This window comes from Sorex fumeus, unplaced genomic scaffold (assembly GCF_029834395.1).
Source record: "Sorex fumeus unplaced genomic scaffold, SorFum_2.1 ptg000093l, whole genome shotgun sequence".
NCBI classification, from domain to species: Eukaryota; Metazoa; Chordata; class Mammalia; order Eulipotyphla; family Soricidae; genus Sorex; species Sorex fumeus.
This window is the reverse complement of record NW_026606150.1, coordinates 2,358,095-2,383,797: the sequence shown is the minus strand read 5'-3', so window position 1 is coordinate 2,383,797 and position 25,703 is coordinate 2,358,095. Positions and strand designations below refer to the sequence as shown.

Genomic DNA, 25,703 nt, shown 5'->3' with positions numbered 1-25,703 from the left:
ACGCAGCCAACCCGGTTCGATCCCCAGCATCCCATATGGTCCCCCAAGCACCGCCAGGAGTGATTCCTGAGTGCAGAGCCAGGAGGAGCCCCTGAGCATTCCCGGGTGTGACCCAAACAAGCCAGAGAATAAAAAAGAAACCAGAGCGAGAACTGGGCGGGCTAAGCACAGGCCCAGCATGCGGGAGGCCTGGGCTCCATCCCCAGCACAGCATTGCGCCCCTGAGCACAGAGCCAGGAGTTAAGCCTTTGAGCTCCCTCCACTGGCCATGGCCCCCAAACTAGAACATAATGGATAAATGGTTCGGCATATATTTGCCCAGTGATAAATACTGCCAATAAAAGCAGATGGGAAAAAGTAATTAAGACTGCTAATTGGGGCGAGGGAGGGTGCAAACTATGATATTGCAAAAAATATTTCTTTTAAAAGTGGGGTGAAGGGTATTGAACCATACCTGGCAATGCAGACACATTATTCCTGGCCATGCTCAGGGGACCTTGCGTGGTGCTGGGAATTCGCAGCACATGTGGCTGCGTTCAGGACAAGGTGCCACGGTTTCCTGTGCTTTCTCTCCAGCACCGTGAGCTGTGGTTTGGTTTGGTTTGGTTTGGTTTGGTTTGGAGGCCACTCCTGGGCAGTGCTCAGGGATTACTCCTAGCTCGGTGCTCGGGGGTCACTTCCGACAAGGCTCGGCACCATACCTGATACCAGAGATTGAACCCGAGTGGGTCACGCACAAGGCATGTCCCCTCCCCACTGTACTCTCTCCCGCCCCGAAGTGGCAGTTTTGAAAAGAATGGTTAAGGAAGACACTCATTGCAGTCCTGGGATTCTACGTGGGGTCTCACACATGGCAGGCAGGCACCGTGTGCTGGGCTGCATATGCAGTCCACCCTCCAGAGGTGACATGCAAGTGCCCACAGCTCAAAGGGCAGAGTGCATCTTGCAGGTGGGAACCCCGGGTCTGACCCCCCCCATCCCAAACATAAGCACCTTGCCCCCCAGAAAAGGCCGACATCTGACTAAGATTTGGGTGATGTAAAGGCGTTATCCTGGTAAGGTGTCTGGAAGGCATGCCAGGCAGAAGGCGGAGGCAGTGTAAAGACCTTCCCAGGGAAGGGCTGGTAAGTCATGCGTGACAGGGAAGCCTTCTGCATCTGGGGACACGCAGAACCGTCCGGGTGAGGTCAGGAGGGAAATGAGGCACCAGAGAAGCGGTGGCGATAACTTGGCTATTCCTCTGCGTGGCCCGAGTTGGAGTCGTTGCAGGGCCTTGATCAAAAGTGACACTGCCTGACTTCTCTGGACATAATGTTTTTGTTTGGTTCGGTTTGGGTGTCGAGGATCTGGGCCATGCTGGCGACTGTAGCGGTGCTGGAGACCGTCGGGGTCAGCCCACTGGCCACACGCCTTCCCTGCACAATCCTTCAGGCTCCTGGGCGGCACCTGGCCGTGCTTCAGGGCTCACTCCTGCGCAGTGGGGGGTTGAACAGGTTGAACAGCCTCTTACGAAATTCAGATCTTTGGGGGCCGGAGTGACAGTACAGCAGCGGGTCAGGTGCTCACCTCGAGCATATTCTCGTCCTGTCCTGATCGCATGGTCCCCTGAGCATCGCAGCGGGCCACTGCTGAACGCAGCACCTGGATTAGATCTGTGCGCTGCTGGGTGCTGCCCAGAACGGCCCCCCAAAAGAACTCCAGTTCTCAGGCACAGGTGCCTCGTAGCAGGCCTGCTCGCATACCTCATGCAGCTTTTCATGCCTTCCCGATGTTTGCGGCGCAGAGGTAGACAGTTCTAATTGCAGATCAGTCTGCAATTAGACTGCAGTTAGTCTGGTTGTTTACTATGAACTTCATTTTGGTGGTGGTTGGGGGAAGAGCCCACACCCAGCAGGGCTCAGGAGACCGTATGTGGTGCCAGGGATCGAACTTGGAAGAGCCACATGCAAGGCTAGCACCCTACCCATTGTACTCTTGCTCCACCCCTTTGTCTGTTGGGAGGTGGGGAGGTGGCGGGGTGGGGGGTGAGGGGCATGGGGAGCTATGTCATACTCAGCAATACTCAGGGCTTACTCCTGGCAGTGCCCAGGGGACCATATGGGATGCCGGAGATTGAACCTAAGTTAGTTGTGTGCAAGGCAAACGCTCTCCCCACTGTACTATCACTCCAGTGTGCACCCCCCACCCCCCGTTTATTATTTTTTTGGGGGGTCACACACAACCTGAAGCTCCATGGATCAGACCAGGCCTCACACTGCCACGGAGCATCTGTCTCAGCCTCTTTGCTTCTTTGGGGGCTCCTGAGAGATGCCCAGGAGGCCCAGGGGTGGGGGCTGGAGCGATAGCACAGCGGGTAGGGCGCTTGCCTTGCACGCGGCCGACCCACGTTCGATTCCCAGCATCCCATATAGTCCCCTGAGCACCGCCAGGAGTAATTCCTGAGTGCAGAGCCAGGAGCAACCCCTGTGCCTTGCCGGGTGTGACCCAAAAAGAAAAGGAAATTAAAAAAAAGGGCCCAGGGGCTCTTGGTAGCGATTTTCATCTCGGCTGTCAGTTCAGAGGGATGCAGTCCTGGGGGTTACTTGGGCCATCCCACTGGCGCCAGTGAGGGAGGGAGAAGGGGCACCCAGTACTGTGCCTGATGGTACTTAGGAAACCATGTGGCTGGTGCCTGGGATCTAGTCAGTGTCGGTCACATTGCAAGGCTGAAGGGCGAGGGCCTTAACCCGGGCGCTCTCTGGCCCATGGCAGCCTGGTTTTGTTAGCTGCTGTAATGAGTAATGTAGGAGAGTCTAAGGTGGCTTGTCGAACTCTGGACCCTTGGGAATACCTCTAGATAGTATCTGAAAGGAGAGAATGTGCGGGAAGTGTCATTGGGCTGCAACCGGTGCTGCTCAGGGGTGACTTCCTGACTCCACACTCAGAAATTATTCCTGACCATACTTGGGAGAACCATATGGGATGCGGGGGATCAAATCCAGGTTGGCCATGTGTAAGGCAAAGGCTCAACCCGCTATCCTGTTACTCTGGCTCCAACATTAGATTTTTTTTTTTTTTTCAGTTGAAGTCATGGACAAATTATAGTTCATTTTGCTTGTTTTGGGAGCCACACCTGGGGGTGTTCCTCGCCTGTGCCTGGTTATGTGCTCAGGGATCAATTCTGGCGGGGTTCAGGAGACTGATTGGAGTGCCAGGGTGTGAGTTTCATGAGAAAGCGCGGGCACACGAGGGACTCAAGCGTTCGATGGCTGGCCCACAGCAACGGACGGACGGACAAAGGACGGGAGAACGGAGAAACAGGGTCCCAGGCTGGTCGGTAGTCAGTTTCTCTCTCTCTCCTCCCCAGCTTAGTCTGGTCCCCCTACAGCACAATCATAGTTGTAGTTTTGGTCATTTTGGTTGTAGCCCCAGTTATCATAGTTCCCTCGTTGTAGTCCTCGTCTTCCTAATCCCTCCTTCCCCTTACAGCACAGTTATATAGAAGTTGTGAAGGGCGGGATAACATCTAGGGTATATTGCTTTCTCCTTTCTCTCAGCTAGTGATCCATTTAAGCAATCACAATGATTTACTTCTTATAATATTTCTAGTCATTTTGTATGAGTGAAGTAAGAGATAAATTAAGCTTGAAGGGTGGCTCTTCCACTCGGTGCCTCTTTTGCAGACCACGGCACCCAAAAGGAGAGAGAGAACAAAAGGGAATGCCCTGCCGTGGAGGCAGGAGGGGATGGGGGGTGGGAGGGATACTTGGACCCGTGGTGGTGGAAAATGGGCACTGGTGGAGGGATGGGTATTTGATCATTGTATACTTGAAACCCAAGCGCAGAGATTTGTAGGTCTACAACTGTATCTCATGGTGTTTCACTAATAAAAATTTAAATAAATAAATAAAGGGTGGCTCTTCCTGAGGGCATCTTGCTATATATCCCAGACCACAGTCCTCAGGCCAGGTTAGTCTTTCCTAACCCGCAGGGTCCTTACTCAGTTACTTCTTTTTGGGTCATGAGACTTTGTCCATGACCGTGCTCTTATTATACTTCTTATGACACTTCGCTTGTCCCTTTCTGATGCCAGAGTAGCTTATAACTTGCCCTGGTTCCATTGAGTCCCTTTGTTGGGACCCTTTTTTTTTTTTCTCTCTTTTTGGGTCACACCTGGCGATGCACAGGGGTTACTCCTGGCTTTACACTCAGGAATTATTCCTGGCATTGCTCAGGGGACCATATGGGATGCTGGGAATCGAACCTGGGACGGCTGCATGCAAGGCAAACGTCCTACCTGCTGTGCTATTGCTCCAGCCCCCAGGAATCTTCTTTTGAGGGTGTTAGGAAGTAAGAGCAACTGAGGCTTAAGTCAGATAAATATGATGGATACCCCGGAGTAAATATTTGGAGTCAATTAACTCCCATGTAACAAAAGCATAGCATCAACTGTTTTTCTGTGTCTGTATAAAAAGGGCATTGCTGAAAAAGCCTTGCAAATGATACAAAGGAAAGAGAGAAACAATATAGGATTATTAGCGCTTGATGGAATTGGGTGTGCCTCAGGGGCACTGTTGTGGGAGCAGCTCAGTAAACCGAAGTTCCCTGCAGAAGAAGCAAGGACAACCGAATGTTCCCCAACACCAGGGATTGAACCAGGCTCAGCAGCAGGCAAGCACCTATTCAGTATAACCCTCCAGCCCCTAAAGGAGATCACTGTGTCTCTGGATTCGGAGTCCACTGCAGGGATCTCAGAAATAGGAGGAGTTTGCATTTTGTTTGTCTCTTTTGTATGTGCATGGGTGAAATATTCCGTCCTTACCTTAGACTTACCTTGCTTCACACCATCGCTTTCATTGTGCTCTGCAAGTGGCAACATTCTGTCTTCTTTTAGAGGAAGAAATGTAACACATTTGTCTACAGTCACATCAGTTGTTTCCATATATTATTTTGTTCTGAGGTCACTGTGGTGCTCGGGGCTGCTCCTGACTCAGTGGACAGTTGTGCTGCTTTTGGTTTGTTTATTCTGGGGGAGGGGAGGTTTTGGTTTAGTGAGGGGGTCCCCCCTGACAGTATTCAGGGGAGCATAGGCACCTAGATCTCCCACATGCTGAGCACTCTCACTTTCTGAGGGCTCTCAAGCCCCTCGGTGTAATTTTTTTATGTCCTTTAGCCAGAATCTCAGGAGTAGGAGTGTTGGGTCTCTAATAGTTTTTTTTTCCTGCTTTTTGGGTCACACCCGGCGATGTTCAGGGGTTACTCCTGGCTCACGCACTCAGGAATTACTCCTGGCGGTGCTCGGGGGACCATATGGGATGCGAACCTGGGTCAGCCATGTTGGCTGCGTGCAAGGCAAACGCCCTACCCGCTGTGCTATGGCTCCAGCCCCTATAATAGCTTTACATTTAGCTGTTGCTGCTGCTTTGTTTGTGTGTGTGTATGTGTGTGTGTGTGTGTGTGTGTGTGTGTGTGTTTTTCTTTTTGGGTTATATTGAGCAATGCTCAGGGGTTACTCCTGGCTCTGCACTCAGGAGTTACTCCTGGCAGTGCTCAGGGGACCATATGGGACGCTGGAAGTCGAACCCGGGTCGGCTGCGTGCAAGGCAAACGCCATACCCGCTATGCTATCTCTCCAGCCCCTGCTGCTGCTGCTGCTTTTTAAAAAATATTTCTTGGGAGCCAGAGTGAAAGTATTGTGGGTAGGGTGCTTGCCTTTTTTTTTTCCTTTTGGTTTGTGGGTCACACCTGACAATACTCAGGGCTTTCTCCTGCCTCTCTGCTCAGAAATTACTCATAGCAGTGCTTGGGGGACCATATGGGATGCCGGGGATCTGTCCCCTGGGTCTGCCAGGAGTGATTCCTGATGGTCAAGCCAGGAGTAAGCCCTGAGTAGAGCAGGCTTGGCTTAAAACGCAGAATCAAATAAAAATAAAAAAGTGGAAATTAAAGAAAAAAAAACCAGTCTGGTGGTGAAAGCCAATAGTGCTGCAGGGAGACGGACATGCAGTGGACTCAGCCTCCACGCGCTAGGCTCAAGCCACCTGACCAGCCCCGTGAACTCCCTGCAGCTTGGTGGGTCATGCTAATGGTTTCTTTATTAACCTGCTTTCTGGTTTTGTGCCACACCTGGTAGTGCTCAGGTGATTCTCAGCATCACTTGGGACCACCCACAACGCGGGCAGAACCTGTCCCTCCCACATGCAAAGCACGAACTGGGCCCTTTGCACTAACCCTTCACCTTAAAGAGTATTTTATTTATTCTATAAATTAATTTTTAAATTTTCATTGTCCTTGGGCCACACTCGGAGATTCTCAGAGATTACTCCTAGCAGTGGTCTGCATGGGGTATGGGACATCCAGCCTGGGTCGGCCCGGGGTGTGCAAGGCAAACACCCTTCTGATGTAACTTTCTCCTAATTTTGGTTTCTGTTTCGTTTGTCTGTGCTCTGACTTTTGGGTTAAGTTTTGGTTCCTTTCCCAATTTTCATTTTGTTAAACTTACTGTGATGTTAAATTGTTCATTTGTGATCTTATTCTTGTTTCTCTTGTAGAACTGTTAGTACTGAGTACTGCATTTTCTGTATCCTGTAGTTTGTGATCACATATTTCCATTTTTGTTGCTAAGTTTTCTTTAATTCCTCTGGTTCCTTCTTGACCTAAGGTTTACTGAGAAGCTTATGGTTTGGTGTAAAATCTTATCACGCCGAAGGTTGTGTGTTCACGGGCTCACTGGATGGCACTGTCTCACTGGGTGCGTTCGGTGCTCTTGAGCCGCTGTGTGTGGCCTGTATCGAACGGCTGTTGGCCAAGGGCAGACGGAAGAAGAAACGGGGGCCAGGCTGGTCTATATCAATAGTAGTTTATTCCAATCCTCTTCACTCCTGTCTTTCTCTGCCTCCTTCTCTCCTGGGCTCTTGGAACCTCTCTCCTTCTGGCTCTGACTCTGGATCTCTGGAGCCAGAGCTCTCGCTTTTGACTCCCTTTCCGAGCTTACGTCTTGGTTTATATAGCAGTCACATAAGGCGGTGACATAAAGGTGGGTTGAATACTGACTAATCAACAAAGAGAGGTAAGACCACTCCTCCAGGAGATTAACTCAAGGATAAAATCTCATCTACAGAGATTACTTCAGATTACTAGGAGATCCACCCAAGGGTGGGATCCCAACAAGGGTGTGTTCTTCCCTCAGTTAGTAATCTACTTAAATAGTTTTAATAAATCTACTTCTAATATCTCTAGCAATGTCATTCTGTATGAGCACAGTAAGAGATATAAATTTAGTTTGGTTCTTCCTGAGAACATCTCACTATACATTCCGCAGTCCTCAGGCCAGGGTAATCTTCCTAGCTCCAGCAGGGTCCTAGTCTCGTCGTTACTTACTTTTGGATCATGACAGCATTTGTCCATGATCATGCCCTCAACTTATAGTTGAGTATCGTGGCTCTTTGGCCTGGCCCATTTCGATGCCAGGGTAGCTCACTGCTTGCCCTGGGTCCATTCAGTCCCTCGTCGGGACCCTGCTTTTGGGGTGCTAGGAACTAAGGGCAACTGAGTCAAGAAATCAGATGCCCAGGAGTAAATATTATTCAGAGTCAATCAACTCCCAAGTTACAAAGCATAATATTAACTGTCTTCCTGTGTCCATACAGAAAGGACATTGCTTACAATACAAGTTCAGTGTTCTTAGATGGATGTGACCTGACAAACCTAAGCCACCTGAGGAAAGACAAAAGAGTGTTATCCTACAGTTTGGTCTGCACATAACTATTTTCTCTCTGACTTCCTTTTTGTAACTGTTAGTGACTACTTTTGTAGTATTGTTTGTTTTTGTTTGGTTTTTTTGTTTGTCTTTTTGGGTCACACCCAGCGATGCACAGGGGTTACTCCTGGTTCATCATTATCACGCTCATCCTGTTGTTCATCGATTGCCTCGAGCAGGCACCAGTAATGTCTCCTTTGTCCTAGCCCTGAGATTTTAAAAAGTGCCATATTCAAGGCACTTTCAGGGTTAGGAGAATGAGACCCATCATTGTTACTGGCACTTGGCATATTGGGTACGCCATGGGGAGTTTGCCAGACTCTGCTTGTGGGCAGGTTACATTTGGTAGCCTGCCAGGTTGTCCAAAGTAAGAATGAGATAAAACCCAGCTCCTGGAAGAGAAGGGTGCAGAGTCTCCTGCCCCCGTGCCTGGCTGTCCTCACTGGGGCCCCTTGGAGGAGGGTGGGTTGAGTTTCCCTCCCCGCCCCGAGCAGAGCTCCGGCAGCCGAAGACCTCCAGAGCCAGCCACAACCATGCTGAGACCACTCTCCACACGCATGAAGGTACCAGCAGAGGCATGTGGGTCCCGGGGCTGAGATCTCCAAGCCTGCTCGGATCGGGGCTGAGCATCCTCCACCCAGATCCTCCATCTTCCAGTAGGCAGGGGTCACACCCACCAACTGACTCCTGGTTCATGCACTCAGGAATCACTCCTGGCCGTGCTCAGGGAACCATATGGGATGCTGGGAATCAAACCCGGGTCGGGCCGTGTGCAAGGCAAACGCCCTACCCGCTGTACTATCGCTCCAGCCCCAACTTTTGTAATATTGTGGATCTCAAAAAAAAATACTTAGTGTGATGTCAGTCTTCATACATTTATTTAATATAAACTTTTTGTTTATTTATTGCTTTTGGGGTCATACCCAGCGATGCTCAAGGGTTACTCCTGGCCCTGCACTCAGGAATTACTCCTGGTGGTGCTGGGGCACCATATGGGATGCTGAGGATTGAACTGGGTCAACCATGTGTAAGGCAGATGCCCTGCCCCCTAGACTATTGCTCCATTCCCGTCATACACTTATTGACACCTGTTTCCCAGCATATGGTCTATCCTTGAAAATGTTATGTGTTGCATACTTGAAAAGCAAGTGTTTGGGTTGACATGTTTTACAGATGTCTATGAATAAGCCCATCTGTTCTAGTTTATTATTTAAGGCTGTTATTCCCTTATCTATTCTGTCTAGCAGATCTCACCATAATTGTCAGTGGGGTGCTAAGATCACCTACTATTACTGTATCCTGGTAGTCTATTAACTATCTACATATCTCTATTAATAAGTATTACATATTTTGTTGTTTTCATTTGTTTTTGTTTTGGGGTCACACCCAGCTCTGCTTAGAAGTTACTCCTGGCTCTGTGCTGAGGGTTCACTCCTGGTAGTGTTCAGGGGACCCTGTGTGGTGCCAGGCATTGCTCCCAGGGCTGCCAGCACCCCAGTACTCTCTCCAGCATACTATATATTTTATTGTATTAAGTCCAGCCTATTTAGAATGTGATATTCTTTGCTAGCCCGTATACCCTTTTTTAAACTGAAAATATATATATTATATTTATTTTTTTTTCCCCAAGATTGGTTGCCTTCTACTTTAAACCCCATCAAACGTGGTATGCTACACTTGATACGTCATTGGTATAAAGTATAGGATGTCACGTAATGCGGCCACATGCTCCAAGAATTCTGAGATTTAAAATATGGTTGTGCTGGGGCTGGAGCAATAGCACAGCGGGTAGGGCATTTGCCTTGCACGCGGCCAACCCGGGTTCAATTCCCAGCATCCCATATGGTCCCCTGAGCACCGCCAGGAGTCATTCCTGACTGCAGAGCCAGGAGTAACCCCTGAGCATCGCTGGGTGTGACTCAAAAAGCAAAAAAATACAAATAAAAATAATAAAAAAAATAAAATATGGTTATGCTGTAGATTCATGGGTGAGGCTTGTCCGAACCTGTGGAGAGCAATCATGAGCATGGTAGCAATTGAATTCTGGAGGGTTTTTGGCTGCCGGGGCTCCATTGAGGTGGGGGAATTCACCCACCCACCTCCCGGTTACCCCAGATGAGACAGCCTAGTGAGGGTGTGGAGGCATCTCCATGGTGTCCTGTATCTGTCTGTATTTGTACCTTTTACTTGCAGAGTTGTTTCAACCTTTCATTTTGAGCCTGTATTTAGGAAACTTAAAATATATTTTCTTTAGGCAGTAAAAAAAATGCATTTTGTTTTTGAGTTCAATGACCCAGTGATGTTCAGGCATTGCTCATGTCTCTGCACTCAGGAATCACTCCTGGCAGTGCTTGGGGGACCGTATGGGGTGCTGGGGATTGAGCCTGGGTCAGCAATGTGCAAGGCAAGTACCTTCCTTACTGTACGTAAATATGATGGATGCCCAGAAGCAAATAATTATTTGGGGTCAGTTAACTCCCATGTTACAAAAGCATAGCATCCACTGTTTTCCTGTGTCTATACAAAAAGGACATTGCTAAAGAAACCATGCAAAGGATGTAAAGGAAAGAGGAAATAATACAGGATTATTAGTGCTTGATAAAATTGGGTGTGATGGAATTGGGAGCACTGTTGTGGGGGTAAGTCAGTAAACCTAAACTCCCTCCAGGAGGAGCAAGGACAACCCAGTGTTACCCAAAACCATGTGTATTTTGTGCAAGATTGCAGTGAGATTTCTCCCATCCAAGTACTAACCAGGCCCAACCCAGCTTAACTTTCAAGCTCAGACGAGATCGGGTGCGTTCAGGGTGGTATAGCTGCAGGCAACAGCGAGATTTCTGTGTGAATTTCTGTCCTTGTGGCCTCGTTCAGTAGACTGACCTTGTGTTCTTTTGTGTTGGTGCTGCACTACTCAGGAGCAACACCAGCAGAACCCAGGGCCACGCTGTGTGGGGATCAAAACCTTAGATCCAAGGCTGTGCTCTACCACTGAAGTCAGTCTCCTAGTCCTTACATTATTTAAATTATTTATGTTTTGCTTTTTGGGTCACACCTGGCCATGCTCAGAGGTGGTGCTCAGGGGACCATATGGGATGCCAGGGATCGAACCTCCGCCAGTGTCCCGGGTCCCCTCCACCCCAGCTCTACAGGTCCACTGGTGGGCTGTGGCACTGGCAGGTTTCAGTCGCCTTCCTACGTTTATGTTTATATAACAGAGAAGGATGGATAAATTCTGCAGTCGTCCTCCTCTGACTTCTCACAGCATTCTACCTTCTAGTTCCGTTCACAGGGGGCAGTGGACTGGAGGATTACCATTTTTTTACCTCCTAGCTCAGTAGTATTCCATTGTGTTTATTTACAAGTTTCTTTGTCCACTCATCTCTTCTTGGGCATTTGGGTTATTTCCAGATCTTAGATATTGTGAGTAGCCGTAATGCGTACAGGCGTGCAAATATCTTTGCAAAGTACCACTGTGGGGCGCTTGGGGCAAACGCCAAGAAGAGTGATTAGCTGACAGTGCAGAGTATTCTCCACTGAAAATCCTTTTCAGCCATTGCTCTTGAAAAGTCAGGCTGATCTTCTTCCAGGAATTGCCTAATGTGAAATTCACTTTCCCCTCAAGGCTTTGTAGCATTTCCTTATCTTTAGTTTGTAGCATTTTCATTAGTCTTCAAGTATCTGCGCGTTTTTGTGTGTTTTTTTTTTGGTTGGGATTCTAAGACTTTTGTATTTGGGGTTTTTATTTATTTTTACCCAGTTAGGAAATTCTTCTTCCCTGCTGTTGGTTCGGTTAGGGTTCCTTTCTGTGGGTTCCCTCCTTTTGCCCCCCCCCCCCCACTCTGGTCACAGGAATATTGTTCCTTTTGAAATGGCCCCATGGGACTCTTGACACTGTTCATATTTGACAAACCCTTTCTATGTGCCCTCCAGCTTGCTTTAAACGCTACTTCACGTAAACCACTGTTCAGGGCCCGAGCAGAGGTCCAGCAGTGGGGAGGCATTTGCCTTGCGCATGCCCGTTCCAGGTTTGATCCTCACCACCCCATATGCTTCCCCGAACACTGCCACGAATAATTCCTGAGTACAGAGCCAGGAGTAACTCCTGAGCATTGCTGGGTGTGGTTATTGGGGTGGGGGGGTGGACAGCCTAGGAGGTGCTCACGGGTGACTACTGGCAGTACTTGGGAGCAAACCCAGGCCTCCTTCGTGCAGAGCTCCCCGGCTGGCGGCCCTGTGGAGGGGTGTGGGGAGACCGAGTTGATAGGCCCCTGTGGTACTGAGTATCCCCAGGCCTCCCCAGACATGCTTGGGGACCTCCAGGGCCACTTCTAGTGATGCTCGGAGCAACTTGTGGGTTTTGAGACTGAACCCAGGTCGGCCCACACACACCAAGTGCCTCGAGCCCTGTGTTGTGTGTCCGGCCCGGCTGTGGCACTGTGTTCACACCTGCGCACATGTCCGGGTGACTAGAGCTGGTGCCCACAGCGGGTAGATACAAGGTGAGTACAACAGGAGCCTTGCTTTACCCTGGTGGGGGCAGCTGCTGGCAGCAAAGCACAGGGGTGGATCCTCTGCTGTGGTCTAGCCCACATCTGGGCTGTTTGGTATTTGGGCCACACCCAGCAGTGCTCAGGGCTATCTCCCGGCTCTGTGCTTATCAACCAGATGGGGTACCAGGCAAGCACCCTGGCAGCTGTACTCTCTCACCACTCCCTCAGACTTTTCATTTGTCCTCCTCTCCTTGCAAACTCTATTTTGTTTCCCTCTTTCCCAAATCATGTGTTCTACCGACCTTCTCCCCGCCCCTCCCCACCGTTGTTTTTTGGGGCCACACCCAGTGATGCTCAGAACTCACTCCTGGCAGTGCTTGTGGGACCCTAGGCAATCCTGGGGATGGAACCTGGGTTGGCAGCGGCCTAGGCAATAGCCTTCCCCACTGCACTCTCCCCCCAGCCCCTCATTTTTGTTTTCTGACTTGTTTTGTTCTGTTTCCTCCAAAGATCCCAGCGATTTCTAAGTGTTTTCACCACCAGAGTCGTGTTTTCTTAGTTTTCATTCACAGACTCCCGTTTCAGGTCTGAGAGATCCGTAGAATTTGCTTTTTCGTTCTGGTGAGCTTCAGACATTCTAATTGTGCAAGATAGCAAATGATCCTACTCTGACAAATGGAAGTGGCGCCCAAAGCTAGGAGGCCCCATCCTGTCATTAGCCCCTGCCACATGGTAGGGAGCCATGGGGAGAGACACCAGGGCTGAGGCACTTGGCCTGCAGGTTCAGTTCCTGCCACCACATTTGGACTCCCCCACCCCCAAATCCCAGCATCGCCAGGAGTGATTCCTGAGCACTGCCAGGTATGGCCCAAAAGGAAAAGAAAATTACGGAGTTTCTTCCAGCTGTCCCAGGTTCCCGTGAGACCAAATCAGCTCGTAGTCTTCATGGCCACCTTCCCAGGACTGGGGCTGCCAGCACGGATTTCAGGCTGTGCCCCCAGCTTGCAAAGGTCTCCACCCCCAGAAGGTATCGAAGACCAGGGTTTGTCTTGGTTTTCAAGATTGCCTTTGCAGGGGGGCTGGGAAATGTTTTGTTTTCCTCAGCAGTCTCCTGAGACAATGGCCTTCCCTGGGGAGGCATGTCCTCCTGACACCAGACTTTTCTTCCTTGGACTTCCTGTCCTGATTTTAGTGTCTTGCTGTCTCACATAGCCGCAGGATTCACAGACTATAAAGGCCTGTGAATAATTTCCCTTTATTTCAAATGTGGTGTTTATAACTAGCACATATTTATCAGATTCAAAAAAAATAAAATAAAAACTATTGAATGAGCGGCTGGAGTGATAGCACAGCGGTAGGGCATTTGTCTTGCGTGCAGCCAGCCCAGCTGAGCCGGGTTCGATTCCTCCGCCCCTCTCAGAGAGCCTGGCAAGCTATCGAGAGAGTATTCAATATGCCAAACACAGTAACAAGAAGTCTCATAATGAAGACGTTACTGGGCCCGCACGAGCAAATCGATGAACAACGGGAGGACAGTGTTTGTATTGAATGAGCCAAATATTCTGATAGCATTTGGGGGGCCCTTTGTCGGATTGTTTCCCTCTTTCCCAAATCATGTGTTCTTCTGACCTTCTCCCCTCACCCCATGTTGTTTTTTGGGGCCACACCCAGTGATGCTCAGAACTCACTCCTGGCAGTGCTTGTGGGACCCTATGCAATCCTGGGGATGGCTGTATGTTCAGTAGTTCACTTTCTATGATGATGACCGGAGCCATGATGGGCACATGCCTTCTGTGCAGTGAGTATCACCCTAGAGGTTCCAGAACTGCAGGATGTCGCCATGGTGTAGTCAGCTCCCTGAACACTGCTGGGGAAACCCCCCACCCTACCCCCCCAAATGACTTTAACCAGAATTCAAAGGACTAGAGTACATGCTGTTTGTGCAGGAGACTTGGGATTAAATCCCTGGCACTGCTGAGAGCAATGAGCTCCTTCCCCCAGCACCACGGGATGTGGCCCCCAAAGAATAACTATAACCGGAGAGGTAGTGTGTGTTTATTTTCATTTTTCCTTCCCTTTCAGTGGTGGGAAGTGAGGTTTGAGGTGAAATGATCGGTGTGGGTCATGAGCTGGTTGCAGATCTGACTTTCAGACGCGTGCCGAGGCCTGTTTGTATGACCAGAGCTTTATCGAGACGCAGATACACACACTCATCCACCAGAGGGGTCACAGGGATTTCCCACATACTGGGACCCTCTTTCCGGTGGATTCTTTTTTAACCCAGTGCCTTGTTTTTCTCCCGGCCCTGTCCCCAGGATCGACGAGAACGTGCTAGGAGCCCAGCTGGATGTTGACGCCGCCCATTCCGAGATCCTCAAGTACTTCCAGTCGGTCACCTCCAACCGGTGGCTCATGATCAAAATCTTCCTCATCCTCATTGTCTTCTTCATCATCTTTGTGGTCTTCCTTGCCTGAGCCCTGAGCCCTGGCCGCCCTGAGGCACTCCGTGGGGGTTCCGGAAGCTTCCTAGGAGGCCTGGCGGCCAGTCCTGCCTCTGAGCCTGTATAGGGCGTCTGAGAGAAAGGCCCTCCCGTTTCCTGGAACTGCTGAGAATGGCCACCGCCCTTGATCCCCCACCCCGGCCTCTGGCCACCCTGCCCGCCCTCACCATACTCCAGCCAGTGAAGCACAGACGGTTCTGAATTTGGACTCTGCTGAGAACTGGCTGGAAGGGAGCCAAGGCCAACTAGGGGGCTGGTGGTGAGGGGGAGGTTGTCTCCACCTGGAGATTTTTATAAAGCCCTCCCCAGCCTTTTCCAAAGGAGACTCCGGCAGCCTGGGGAGATGATGGCCTTCCCATCTTCCTGAGCGCCGAGGAGAGGAAGTGCAACCGCCCAGGGACCACTCTCCCATCTGGGTTAGACTTTGACCTCTTTACCATGTGAGGCCGGGCCCTGAGCCCCTCAGCTGCCTGGAAAACCCAGACTTCCGGCTGTCTGTGACTCTCGATCTGCCAAATGTGCTGTACCACAGCCTGTTTTTCTCCCAATTACAGCAAGACTGTCAACCTGACTGGCCATGTGGTCGATGGGGGGCGGGGTGGGGGCAGGCCGGGACTGTCTGGGCTGTTGGAGGGCGAGCCAGCCAGAAGAAACGGAACTGAAAGGTTGGGCCCTGCTGCACACAGCTACACGGGACAAGAAGGGACCACTGCCCGCAGCACCACAATAGCCCGGAAACCTCCCTCCCAGCTGGGAGCAGGGCTCCTGAGAGTCCCTGACTGATGGCAGCTTCCAGGACAGTCTCTAGCAATAATTTGGTCCCAATTTTGCCTTGTACTGGAAGAGGCAGGAGTTCTGCCTGCCACCAGGAATTTATTCCCAGTTCAAGTCGAGGTATCCTCCCCTCCAGAACTTACCAAGTCCATGCCAGTCCTGGGAATGGAGAGTGGCCAGGAATATTGTTCCTCCAAGGGGCTGGGCCACTGACCCAGGTCTCTCTTGACCACACCCCCCAACCACATCCAGGAGCCCCATGGTCTCACACACCCCATGGGAAGCTCAAGTAAAGACGACAATCACCAACTAAGCCTGTTGGTCCTAGTACTATAAAATAAAGGTACTATGGATAATATCTTCTTATGGATAAAAAAGGATGGAAAGCCCATCCTTTATTTTTGTTTCTTGGGCCAGGGCATGCTCAGGGGTTAAGCCTGGCTCTGCGCTCAGGAATTACCCCTGGCCATACTTGGGGGACCATTTGGGATGCTTGGGATCAAACCGTGGTCGGCCACATGCAAGGCAAGCACACTACCCACTGTACTGTTGCTCCAGCGGAGCCCAAGTTTTGTTTTTGTTTTTTTCTTTCCTGGTCACACCCGGTAATGCTCAGGGGTTACTCCTGGCTCATGCACTCAGGAATTGCTCCTGGTGGTGCTCAGGGGGAACCATATGGGATGCTGGGAATTGAACCCGGGTTGGCCATGTGCAGGGCCCTACCCGTTGTGCTATTGCTCCAACTCCGCAGCCCAGTTCCCAGGCCCCAGCTTAATATTTCTCAACCCTTCTCCCCTTAGCAGCTTCCACCAACCAGCTGAGAATGTTGGCCTAGCACAGCACATTCCTGGGGAGAAAGGGGCAGTTTTGCGAAGACAATTGCTTGCCAAGCCTGACCAATGCAATCCCGTGTAATTTGGCAAATCTGTGGGTGGGATGTGCCCCTTCCCCCCCGCCCCCCCCTCGCATAGACTGCAAATTCATTTAGTAAATATTTGTCGGGCAATGTGGGGTACTGACCCAGAGGCTGCATATAAAAGCTATAACTTAAATATCGCCGCTCTCGTGGCGTGTACGTTCTAGTTCTGTTTCCTGCTAATCGGTTTCCAGAGGCGAGGAAAGCGAAGAGGCCAAGGGCCTCGCGGAGAACTGCAAACACCCTGGATACCTCCAGGGGTCTCGGCGGGGCTCTCTCCCGCCCTTCCGCGTTCCCCTCCCATGCAGCAACCGATTCGGCGCTCGACTCGCGAGGCGTGGGAGGGGCGGGGCGAGCCGCGGCCTGGGCGGGGCAGCTGGGGCGAGGGGCGGGGCGAGCCGCGGCCAGGGGCGGGGCAGCTAGGGCGCGCGGCCTGGCCGAGGGGCGGGGCGAGCCGGGCGGGCGGCGTCCCGCCCCCGCCTCCCCCGCGCGCTTGCGCACGCGCAGAGGGCCGCGCTTCCTCTCGCCGGCTTACCCCCCCACACACACCACCACCACCTGGAGACGTCAGCGGCCCGCGACGTGCTTCGCCGGATAAATGCGGTGGCGCCGGGCGTAGGAGCGCTTCGGCCCGGGGCGCCTGAGCTTTCGGGCGTTTGGCCTCGTCTCGACCCGCGCTCGGTCCGGTGCGTGCATCTCGCAGTGCCATGGCGGACGAGGGGAAGCCGTACAACGGTCAGTGCGGGCCCTGGGGTGCGGGGAGCGGGCGATCCGGGGGCCCGGGTGGGCGGCGCCGGCCTAGGCCGCAGCCCCGGGCGCTGGGGGGGGCGGGAGGAGCCGCGAGGAGGCGCGGCGTCCGCGGGGCCGGGCCTGAGGCGGCCCCTGAGGTGGCGGGCGCCCGAGCGGGGGCGACTGGGCGAGCGGGCGGCGCGGGGCTTGACGAGGCGCCTTTGAACCCCGGGGCCGCCTCCTGCCTGTCACGCCGAGCGCGGCGGCCGGGCTCGGTGCCGTGAGTCAGGGCCGGGCCCCGGGGCGGCCGGCGCCCTATTTCCACGGCGTCCCGCCGGCCGGGCCCCCGCGCTCCGCCCGGCAGCACCCCCGCCCCCCACCCCCGGGCGCGTGTTTTCGGCGTACGGGTCCCCTCGAGCTGGGCTTGGCACCCTCCGTCGGGGCTGAGGGCCGGGTAACCGCCGGCGTGCCGGGCTGCAGCCGGGGGCCGCTTCTCCCGCAGCCCCCTCCGTGAGGGCACCCCCGCCCCCACCCCCGGGCCCGCGTCCCCGGAGCGTGCGTGCGTGCGTGCGTGCGTGCTGGCCGGGCCCTGCTGCCCACGCCCGACGGACGGGTCGCCGGCGCGGCCTGCTGCCGAGTTCTCCCAGAATGTTGGCGGCGCCTTCTAATCCGTTTCTCCCGAGGCTTCGCTCCGGGCGTTCGTTGTCTGCCAGAGGTTCCCCCCCCACCCCCCACCCTAAGGCACGAGGCAGCCCTTTGTCGGAGGGGAGTCGTGGCCGCTTTGAGGAGGGGTCCGCAGTGCCGCTCGCTCGCCCGCCGGGACTCAGAGGGAGCGATGTTCCCAGAGAGCGCGGCCCTGGCTGGCCCCTTCTGGGTCCCAAGGGTGAAGCGGGACCCCCCCCCCCCATACCCCCACGTCTGCCGCGTTTGAGACCGAGACTTCCCACGCAGCCTTTAAAGGGGCCGGACTTGAAGTGATCCCTTGGCTACCCTGTGGGCAGAAGCGTTTGGCGGAAACGGATCTGTTCCCTGCAACAACCCCACCCCCACCCCCCCACCCCCCCGGCCTTCCGACCTCCCAGGCTCCCAGCGGCCTTGACTGGCTCATGGCATTTGGGACTTGGCATTCACGACTTTTCTGGCTTACTGAACTGTGTTCAGCCACACTTGGGGGTCACGTACACACTTGCTTCCCTCCGGAGCTCCTATTTCGGTATCCAGTTTTTTTTTTCTTTTAAATGTTGGGTTTTTGGGCCACACCTCACGGTGCACAGGACTTGCTCCTGACTCCTGGCAGGGCTCAGGGGACCGAATTGGATGCTGGGGATTGAACCTGGCTCCGCCACATATAAGGCAAGTGCCCCACCCGCTGTGCTTTGTTGCTGAGGGGTTATTAAATTGTGTCCAGTTTCAAGAACCCTGTAGGGGGCTGGAGAGATAGTATAGAGGGGGAAGGAACTTGCTTTGCCTGCTACCAGCCCAGGTTCAACCCTGGCTTCCCGTGTGGTCCTCTAAGCCCTGCCAGAGAGACACCTGAGCGGGAAAGAAAAAAAAAAAACAATCCTGCCCCATTTATCCTTTTTTTTCCCCAGGTACTCCCCTTCCCTCTCCAGATAGGCAGGGGCCACCAGGCCTCCGCCACACGGCTCGGGCTGGATGGACGCCTGAAGGACACCGGACAGCTGGGACAGGGGCATCTCTTCCAACTGCTGTTCTTTTCCATGTCCAGAGCATGATGACCGCATTACCTTCCATCAGAGGAGGAAGAAGGGCCGAGGTCCTTTCCGGTGGAAGTATGGGGATGGGAACCGTCGGTCTGGAAGAGGAGGTGCCGGCGTTCGGACACCCCGCCTTGAGGACGAGGACAGAGATGTGGCAATGAGTGATGCCCAGGACGGTCCCCGAGTGCGATAGTAAGTGACTGGAGAGTCCGTCAACGGCCCCTTGTCTTGCTGTGGCCCTTTCCCGCTGTCCTTGGCATTTCTTGTCCTGGCCTGGATGTGTGAGAAAGTGCCAGGACTAGCCATGGTCCGGACAGCCGTGGGCACTGGGTGGCCTTCGAGAGCTCCCATGGACATTTTTATCCTCTGCTTCGTCGCAGCAACCCCTATACCGCGCGACCCAACCGTCGGGGAGGCGACGCCTGGCACGATCGGGACCGTATTCACGTCACTGTGCGGAGGGACAGAGCGCCTCCCGACAGAGGCGCCGCTGGCACCAGCCAGGAAGGGGTGTCAAGGAACTGGTTCAAGATTACAGTTGAGTGACGGAGGCGCTGGGGAGGGTGGCTGGAGGGCTGGGCTCAGAACGAAGGGTTTTGCTTTGCTTCTGTTCCGCTTGGTCTCCGTGTCTGTGTGCGGCCACTCAGGTATCTCTGCCTTTTCTCTGGAGAACCAGAGCCTTCTTGACGCCTCAGCAAAAGGACCAGAGCAACAGTCCTGGGGTGAATGCGCAACTCAGTGCAGCCCTAGTTCCCGTTTTCTGGACCACAAGCACCTCCAGGAGCTACTCCCTAGCACAGAGCTGGAAGTAGCCCCTGAGCACCCCTGGGTGTGGCCCAACCTCCCAATAAAGAAAAGAGACACATTGGAAAGATAGTACGCCGGGTAGGGCACTTGCTTTGCACATGGTTGATCCGGGTTCAACCCCCAGCAGCTTATTGGTCCATACCACCCCCTGCACCACCGAGAGTGAACCCTGAGCACACAGCCAGGAATAACCCTTGAGAATTGTCAGGTGTGGCCCCAAAACAAAAAAAAGAAACCGGAATAGATGAAAACTGCCTTGATGTGGAGGTGAGTTGTGAGAACTCACGATTTCCCCACTTAAATAAACATCTTAGACCTTTTAGAATCCATTAGTTTGGTTACGTTTTTTTTTTCTTTTTTGAGAGGAATAAGAAATATAAGTGGACAAAGGAATCGGTGTTTAGCTGCAGAAGCAAACCTCTTGGTGGTCTGTGCAGTGCCAGGAATGAACCTAGGGCCTCGGAAGTGAGAATGTGCTCTGCTGCTGAGCCACATCCCTGGCCCTAGAAAACCTTTATTGTGTGTGTGTGTGTGTGTGTGTGTGTGGGCGCGCATGCGTGCGCGCGGTGTATGTGTTGGACAGAGCTAGCAGTGCTCGGGCTACACGCAGTGCAGCGGCCGGGATGGGGGTGGGTTGCTTCTAGGGACCTTGGGTTCCACCTCCAGGGTACCTACATGCAAAGCCTGTGCTCCAGCCCTTTGAGCCATCTCCACACCCTGTGGAAGGATCTCTTAGAACTTGCCAGAAGGTCTGCAAGAAGCATGGGATTGGGCCTGCTATTCAGCCTGGTTACATGATGTTTCTCGTTTCTTCTTACCCAGATTCCTTACGGCAGGAAATACGATAAGTCGTGGCTCCTGAGTGTGATTCAGAGCAAATGCAGCGTCCCTTTCACCCCCGTTGAGGTCAGCCAGCCTGAGGGGAAAGCTGGGGATGGGGCGATCGTACACCCACTGGGTAGCTGCAGGGACTCTGGACCCAGGCCTAACCCCCATGCTGGTTTCTTCTCGCAGTTTCACTATGAAAACACCCGGGCCCAGTTTTTTGTTGAGGATGCCAGTACCGCCTCTGCGCTGAAGGCCATCAACTATAAGATCTCCGATCGGGAGAATCGTAGGGTGTGTGCAGGCCCGCCGGGGCTGGATGGGGGAGCAGGGCTCAGGGGGGCCTGGGGCGTGGCTTCCCTGAACTCACCCGCACTGGGTTTTCGCCCTCCCCACAGATATCCATCATCATCAACCCCTCGTTTCCGCCCCAGACGGTCCAGAATGAGCTGAAGCCTGAACAGGTGGAGCAGCTAAAGGTGAGACTCAGATACCCCTTGTGTGTGTCCATCCCTGTCTCCAGCCAGATCTCCCGCCTGCTACCCCCACGTAGCCCCCCCATCACCCCCAGAACCTGTCTCTCCCTTGGCAGCTGATCATGAGCAAAAGATATGATGGCTCCCAACAAGCGCTGGACCTCAAAGGCCTCCGTACAGACGCAGGTATGGTGGGGGTGACTAGAGGGTGATGAGGTGCTGGTTCCACCTGGGCCGGTCCACTCAGCTGCTCCTCTTGTCTCTGTGCTGCAGACTTGGTGGCCCAGAACATAGACGTTGTCCTGAACCGGAAAAGTTGCATGGCGGCCACCCTGCGAATCATCGAAGAGAACATCCCCGAGGTGAGTGTGTGGCGGGTGCCGGGTGGGACAGTGGCGGTGGCCCCGGCTGAGTCCCTGAGACCACTTCTCCCCGCACAGCTCTTATCCTTGAACATGAGCAACAATCGGCTCTACCGGCTGGACGAAATGGCCAGCATCGTGCAGAAGGCCCCCAACCTGAAGATCCTGAACCTCTCCGGAAACGAGGTGACCAGGCAGAGGTCCCTGTGGCAGGGAGGTGGGGCAGGGAACGGCAACCTGGAGGAGGAGGAGGAGGAAGGCGCCCCTCATCCTCCGCCCCCCGTTGGTGTCTGTGTAGCTGAAGTCCGAACGGGAGTTGGACAAGATCAAAGGGCTCAAGCTGGAGGAGCTCTGGCTGGACGGGAACCCGCTGTGCGACTCCTTCCAAGACCAGTCCACCTACATTAGGTCAGTTGTAGGCTGCGTCCCCCCTCCCGGGGACCTTCACCCCCCGGGAGGCTGAGCTAATGCACCCTGACCAGTGCCCGTCTGCAGGAGACTGTAGCCCCGAGCTGGAACCACGTGCCCTTGGGGAGGACCGTGTGCTCCTCCCTCCTCTCTCCTGGTGGCATCTCCCAGCTCCGCCCCCGACTCGCCCCTCCCTACCTCTCCCCTCCCTCCCTCCCTCCCTCCTCACCTCTCACCTGTCCACTGCCCTGTCTGCTCACTCTCCTTTGTGCCTCACGCTGCCTGCTCCGGACTCCCCCTCGTCGGTTGGTCCAGGAGGGGCGTCTCCCCTCGTCCCCACCCCGTCTCCTGACCAAGGAGCCGTCATCGTGAGCCCCGCCCGTGGCGTGGTGCCGCGTGTGTGCCCCCAGCCAGTATCCTGGGTTGAGAGCGCCTGCCCTGCCGGCCTTGCCGCTGGCCTTGCCTCTCCCCGGACCTTTGTCCCACGTGGGGCCCTGCTGGCCAGTTGCCCGAAAGGGGCTATCTCTCATCAGCGGCCTGTTGGCCCGACGGTGGCCCGAGGCTGCCCGCCGTGCTGAGGCTGGCGCCAGGCCGTCTTGGCTCTTGACCAGTGCTGTGAGCTTGGCCCTCCCTGAAGAAGAAACCTGGGTCCCCGAGACGCACGCAGAGCCGGGGCCCCGCCAGCCGGCGAGGGGCTCCCGAGGCGCTTCCTGGGCGTGGAGGCCATGGGGGCCAGGCTGCTGAGGAGCCAGCGAGCTCAGGCCTGGCGGGCGGGAGGGCACCGCCCTCCCGCACTGTCCACCTCACGTCACCCTGCTTGGCCCCGGAGGACGGCTGGTTAGCCAGAGACGGGTAAGATTCCTCAGGGGAGGAACAACCTAAGACAGGCACAGTCGCAAGGGGCCATCAGGAGAGCAGCTGGGGGCCAACAGTGGTGGGGCGCAGACCCTCACCCCCCCAACTTTGCAGAGGCCTGAGTCCTCACCCCTCCTGAGGGGGGTCTCCTGCCCCCATGGCTCTTTTGCTCCCCACGCCCAGCGTAGACCGGGACCCAGGTCGTAGACAGAGATCTGGCCGACAGCACCCACACCCTGGCCACGTTCCCCCCCCCACCACACACCCCGTTGCCTCGTTCCCACCTGGACCACCGCGGGGGCAGGGGAAGGAAAGGGCTGCCTCGGGCTGGCCTCCCTCTGCCCTCCCAAGGGGCCACGCCGCCTCGCCTCCGTCTCTGCTGTGGCTTCGCTGTCCTGTCACCTTGCGTCTCCTCCTCTCCACTCGCATCTCTCTCCCCGTCTCTCCCCACCCCGGCCCTGCTCCTCCCAGGTCCCCCCAACCTGCCCTCGCCTCACTCTCCTCTCCCTCTCGTCCGCCCTGCCCCCTCCTCTGCCCTCTCCCCGAGCCTTCCTCGCTCATCTCCCTGCCTCCCACATCCTGTGCCACCCCCGTGGTGTGTGCTGGTCTCGGCCTCGGCCAGACCTGGCAGAACTGATGGATCCCTGTTGAGGCCGCGGAGCCCCTGGGCTCCCACCCCACCCCCCTCCTCCCGGGGCTGCACAGGTGAGTAGGTGGCAGGTAAGGGGGGCAGGTCGGGAAGGAGGGCCTGGGCTTAACGCCCGGCTGGGAGCGCTCGGGGACAGGCCGAGAGCAGAGCCCGCCTTCACGGCAGCACCGCTGGCTGGACGGGGTGCCCGGGGTGTGGTGGGGAGTGGGGCTCTTGGTCCCCGAGCTCAGCGACAGAGAGAGAGAGAGGACGAGCAGGCGGGCGGGGGTGCCCCCGGGGTGCCGGATCGCAGCTCTTAGCACCGCAGAGGAGGCACCGCGGCCCTGAAACATCACTCACTTCTGTCCCGTTCTTGACAGCGCCGTTCGCGAACGATTTCCCAAATTACTGCGCCTGGTAAGTCCCTGGCGGTTGCGTCTGTCTGCTCTTCTCTCTGGGTGTGGGGCCACCTTCCCCCACACACACACCAGTGCTCAGGAGTTCCTCCCAGCTTAGTGCTCAGGAATCGCTGCTGGACGCCCTCCTGACCCCAGGTCCATTCTCGACTCCCCACCCCTCGCTCTGGCCCAGCACATGCGGGTGGCCATTTGGGGACAGGGATTCCTCTGGGAACCTGAGCAGAGTGTTGCTAACCCTCCTAGAACAGATCTAGAGACAAAACAGCCTCTCTGAGGGGTCCTGCGCCCCTCCCCGATGGCCTCTGGGCCGACCTGTCAGCCCTGCCTGTGCTCAGCGAGCCTTTTGCCTTTGTTTCGCACACTCAGCTTGTTCCCCCCTTTCCCCAGGATGGCCACGAGTTACCCCCGCCTATTGCCTTTGACGTGGAGGCCCCCACAGCCCTGCCGCCCTGCAAGGTGAGCTGGCGCCCGGCTCAGCCCAGGTGGGAGGGCAGCCCCGGGGACAGGCCTGACACCCCTGTGATTCCAGGGAAGCTACTTTGGCACCGAGGCCCTGAAGAATCTAGTGCTGCACTTCTTACAGCAGTAAGTGCTCCCAGGGTCCTGGGTGGGGAACGCCAGGGGAGCCCTTCGTGGGACCAGACCAGGGGGCTCAGACGTGGCTGGTTGCTCTCCTGGCAGGTACTATGCAATCTATGACTCTGGCGACCGGCAGGGACTTCTGGACGCCTACCACGACGGGGCGTGCTGCTCCCTGAGTATCCCCTTCACCCCCCAGAACCCCGCACGGTGAGTAGCGCATCGCCCCCACCAGCGGCCCCCGGCATCGCCGCCGCCCACGCTGCTCCAACCACACTCCCCTCCCCTCCGGTCCCCGCAGAAGCAACCTGGCCGAGTACTTCAAGGATAGCAGGAATGTGAAGAAGCTGAAAGACCCCAGTAAGTGTGTGCCGGGAGCCGGCCGAGAGCTGGGGTGGGGGAGGGGCGGCAGAGACTCCTAGGGCAGGCGCAGCCGGTGGGCCCTGACTGTGGACTCTCGCTCCTGCAGCCATGCGGTTCCGCCTGCTGAAGCACACGCGTCTGAACGTCGTTGCCTTCCTCAACGAGCTGCCCAAAACTCAGCACGACATTAATTCCTTCGTGGTAGACATAAGTGCCCAGACTGTAAGCACTCGTTTCTCCCCGGGCCCAAAGCTTGGGGTGGGGTCCAGACCCAGGTTCCGGGTGGGAGCCGGTAGTAAGGACTGTCTGTGTGTGTCCCCGCCTGCCTTTTTCCCTTCCTCCTGTTTCATTTTTTTGTCTTTGTTTTGTTTTGTTTGGTGGGGTTTTTTTTTGATGGAGGAGGGGGTGTTATTGTTTGTTTTGTTTGCTTTTGAGCCACACCCTGCGATGCTCAGGGGTCACTCCTGGCTCTGAACTCAGGAATCACTCCTGGTGGTGCTCTGGGGACCATTATGGGGTGCTGGGGATTGAACTTGGATCTGCCCCTGTCAGGCAGTGCAAGGTAATCACCCTACCCACTGTGCTATTGCTCTGGCCGTGTGAGTTCTGTTACTGTGGGATGGCCACACCTTCCAGTGCTCAGGGTTTATTCCTGGCTCTGCACTCAGAGATCAGTCCTGGTGGGATCGGGGGTTGTGCCGGGTCGAACCTGGGTTGTCCGTGTGCAAGGCAAACGCCCTCCCCACTGTACTGTCACTCCGGACCCAAGGCTGCTGCTTTTCTTACAGAGCACGCTGCTGTGTTTCTCCGTCAATGGCGTCTTTAAGGAAGGTAAGAACCTCCAGAGTCATCCCCGTGCCCCAGCCGCCACCCTTCTCTGACCTCCTCCCTTCCACCCATCTCAACCAGTCTTTCCTGTCTGGGGGAGGCCCAGGGAATAGGACACAGACGGGGAGTGGGGCGCTTTTCTCTCATCCCGGCTTCTCTGGGTCTGGGGGCCAAGTTTTACTCAGCCGCAGAGCCTCAGGTGGCCTGTGTGTCGAGGGAAGTTAGTGAGAGGTGTTTCAGAATGTCACTGAGGGGAGCAGTGATGTGAGTCGGGCTTGCCGAGG

General features: G+C 55.0%; 2 protein-coding genes across 3 annotated transcripts in view; both read left to right on the top strand.

The window, feature by feature from the left end:
- Positions 1-15,300, top strand: part of STX5 (syntaxin 5) — a 28,744-nt gene extending 13,444 nt beyond the window's left edge. Inside the window, exon 11 of the mRNA XM_056131658.1 lies at positions 14,544-15,300. Within this exon, the coding sequence (XP_055987633.1) occupies positions 14,544-14,703 (160 nt within the window). The 3' untranslated portion in view covers positions 14,704-15,300. The remainder of the gene's footprint in view (positions 1-14,543) is intronic.
- A 1,673-nt stretch (positions 15,301-16,973) lies between these two features.
- Positions 16,974-25,703, top strand: part of NXF1 (nuclear RNA export factor 1) — a 102,158-nt gene continuing 93,428 nt past the window's right edge. The window contains exons 1-17 of one of the 2 annotated variants that reach the window (XM_056131654.1): positions 16,974-17,154; positions 18,878-19,061; positions 19,250-19,406; positions 20,499-20,582; positions 20,691-20,795; positions 20,900-20,980; positions 21,094-21,163; positions 21,251-21,339; positions 21,418-21,525; positions 21,638-21,747; positions 23,611-23,647; positions 24,037-24,105; positions 24,179-24,234; positions 24,331-24,438; positions 24,530-24,588; positions 24,698-24,813; positions 25,380-25,422. In XM_056131654.1, coding sequence (XP_055987629.1) covers positions 17,127-17,154; positions 18,878-19,061; positions 19,250-19,406; positions 20,499-20,582; positions 20,691-20,795; positions 20,900-20,980; positions 21,094-21,163; positions 21,251-21,339; positions 21,418-21,525; positions 21,638-21,747; positions 23,611-23,647; positions 24,037-24,105; positions 24,179-24,234; positions 24,331-24,438; positions 24,530-24,588; positions 24,698-24,813; positions 25,380-25,422 — 1,504 coding nt within the window. In that variant the 5' untranslated portion in view covers positions 16,974-17,126. Of the gene's footprint in view, positions 17,155-18,877; positions 19,062-19,249; positions 19,407-20,498; positions 20,583-20,690; positions 20,796-20,899; positions 20,981-21,093; positions 21,164-21,250; positions 21,340-21,417; positions 21,526-21,637; positions 21,918-23,610; positions 23,648-24,036; positions 24,106-24,178; positions 24,235-24,330; positions 24,439-24,529; positions 24,589-24,697; positions 24,814-25,379; positions 25,423-25,703 lie in introns of both variants that reach the window. The other variant, XR_008794951.1, reaches the window with a different exon arrangement.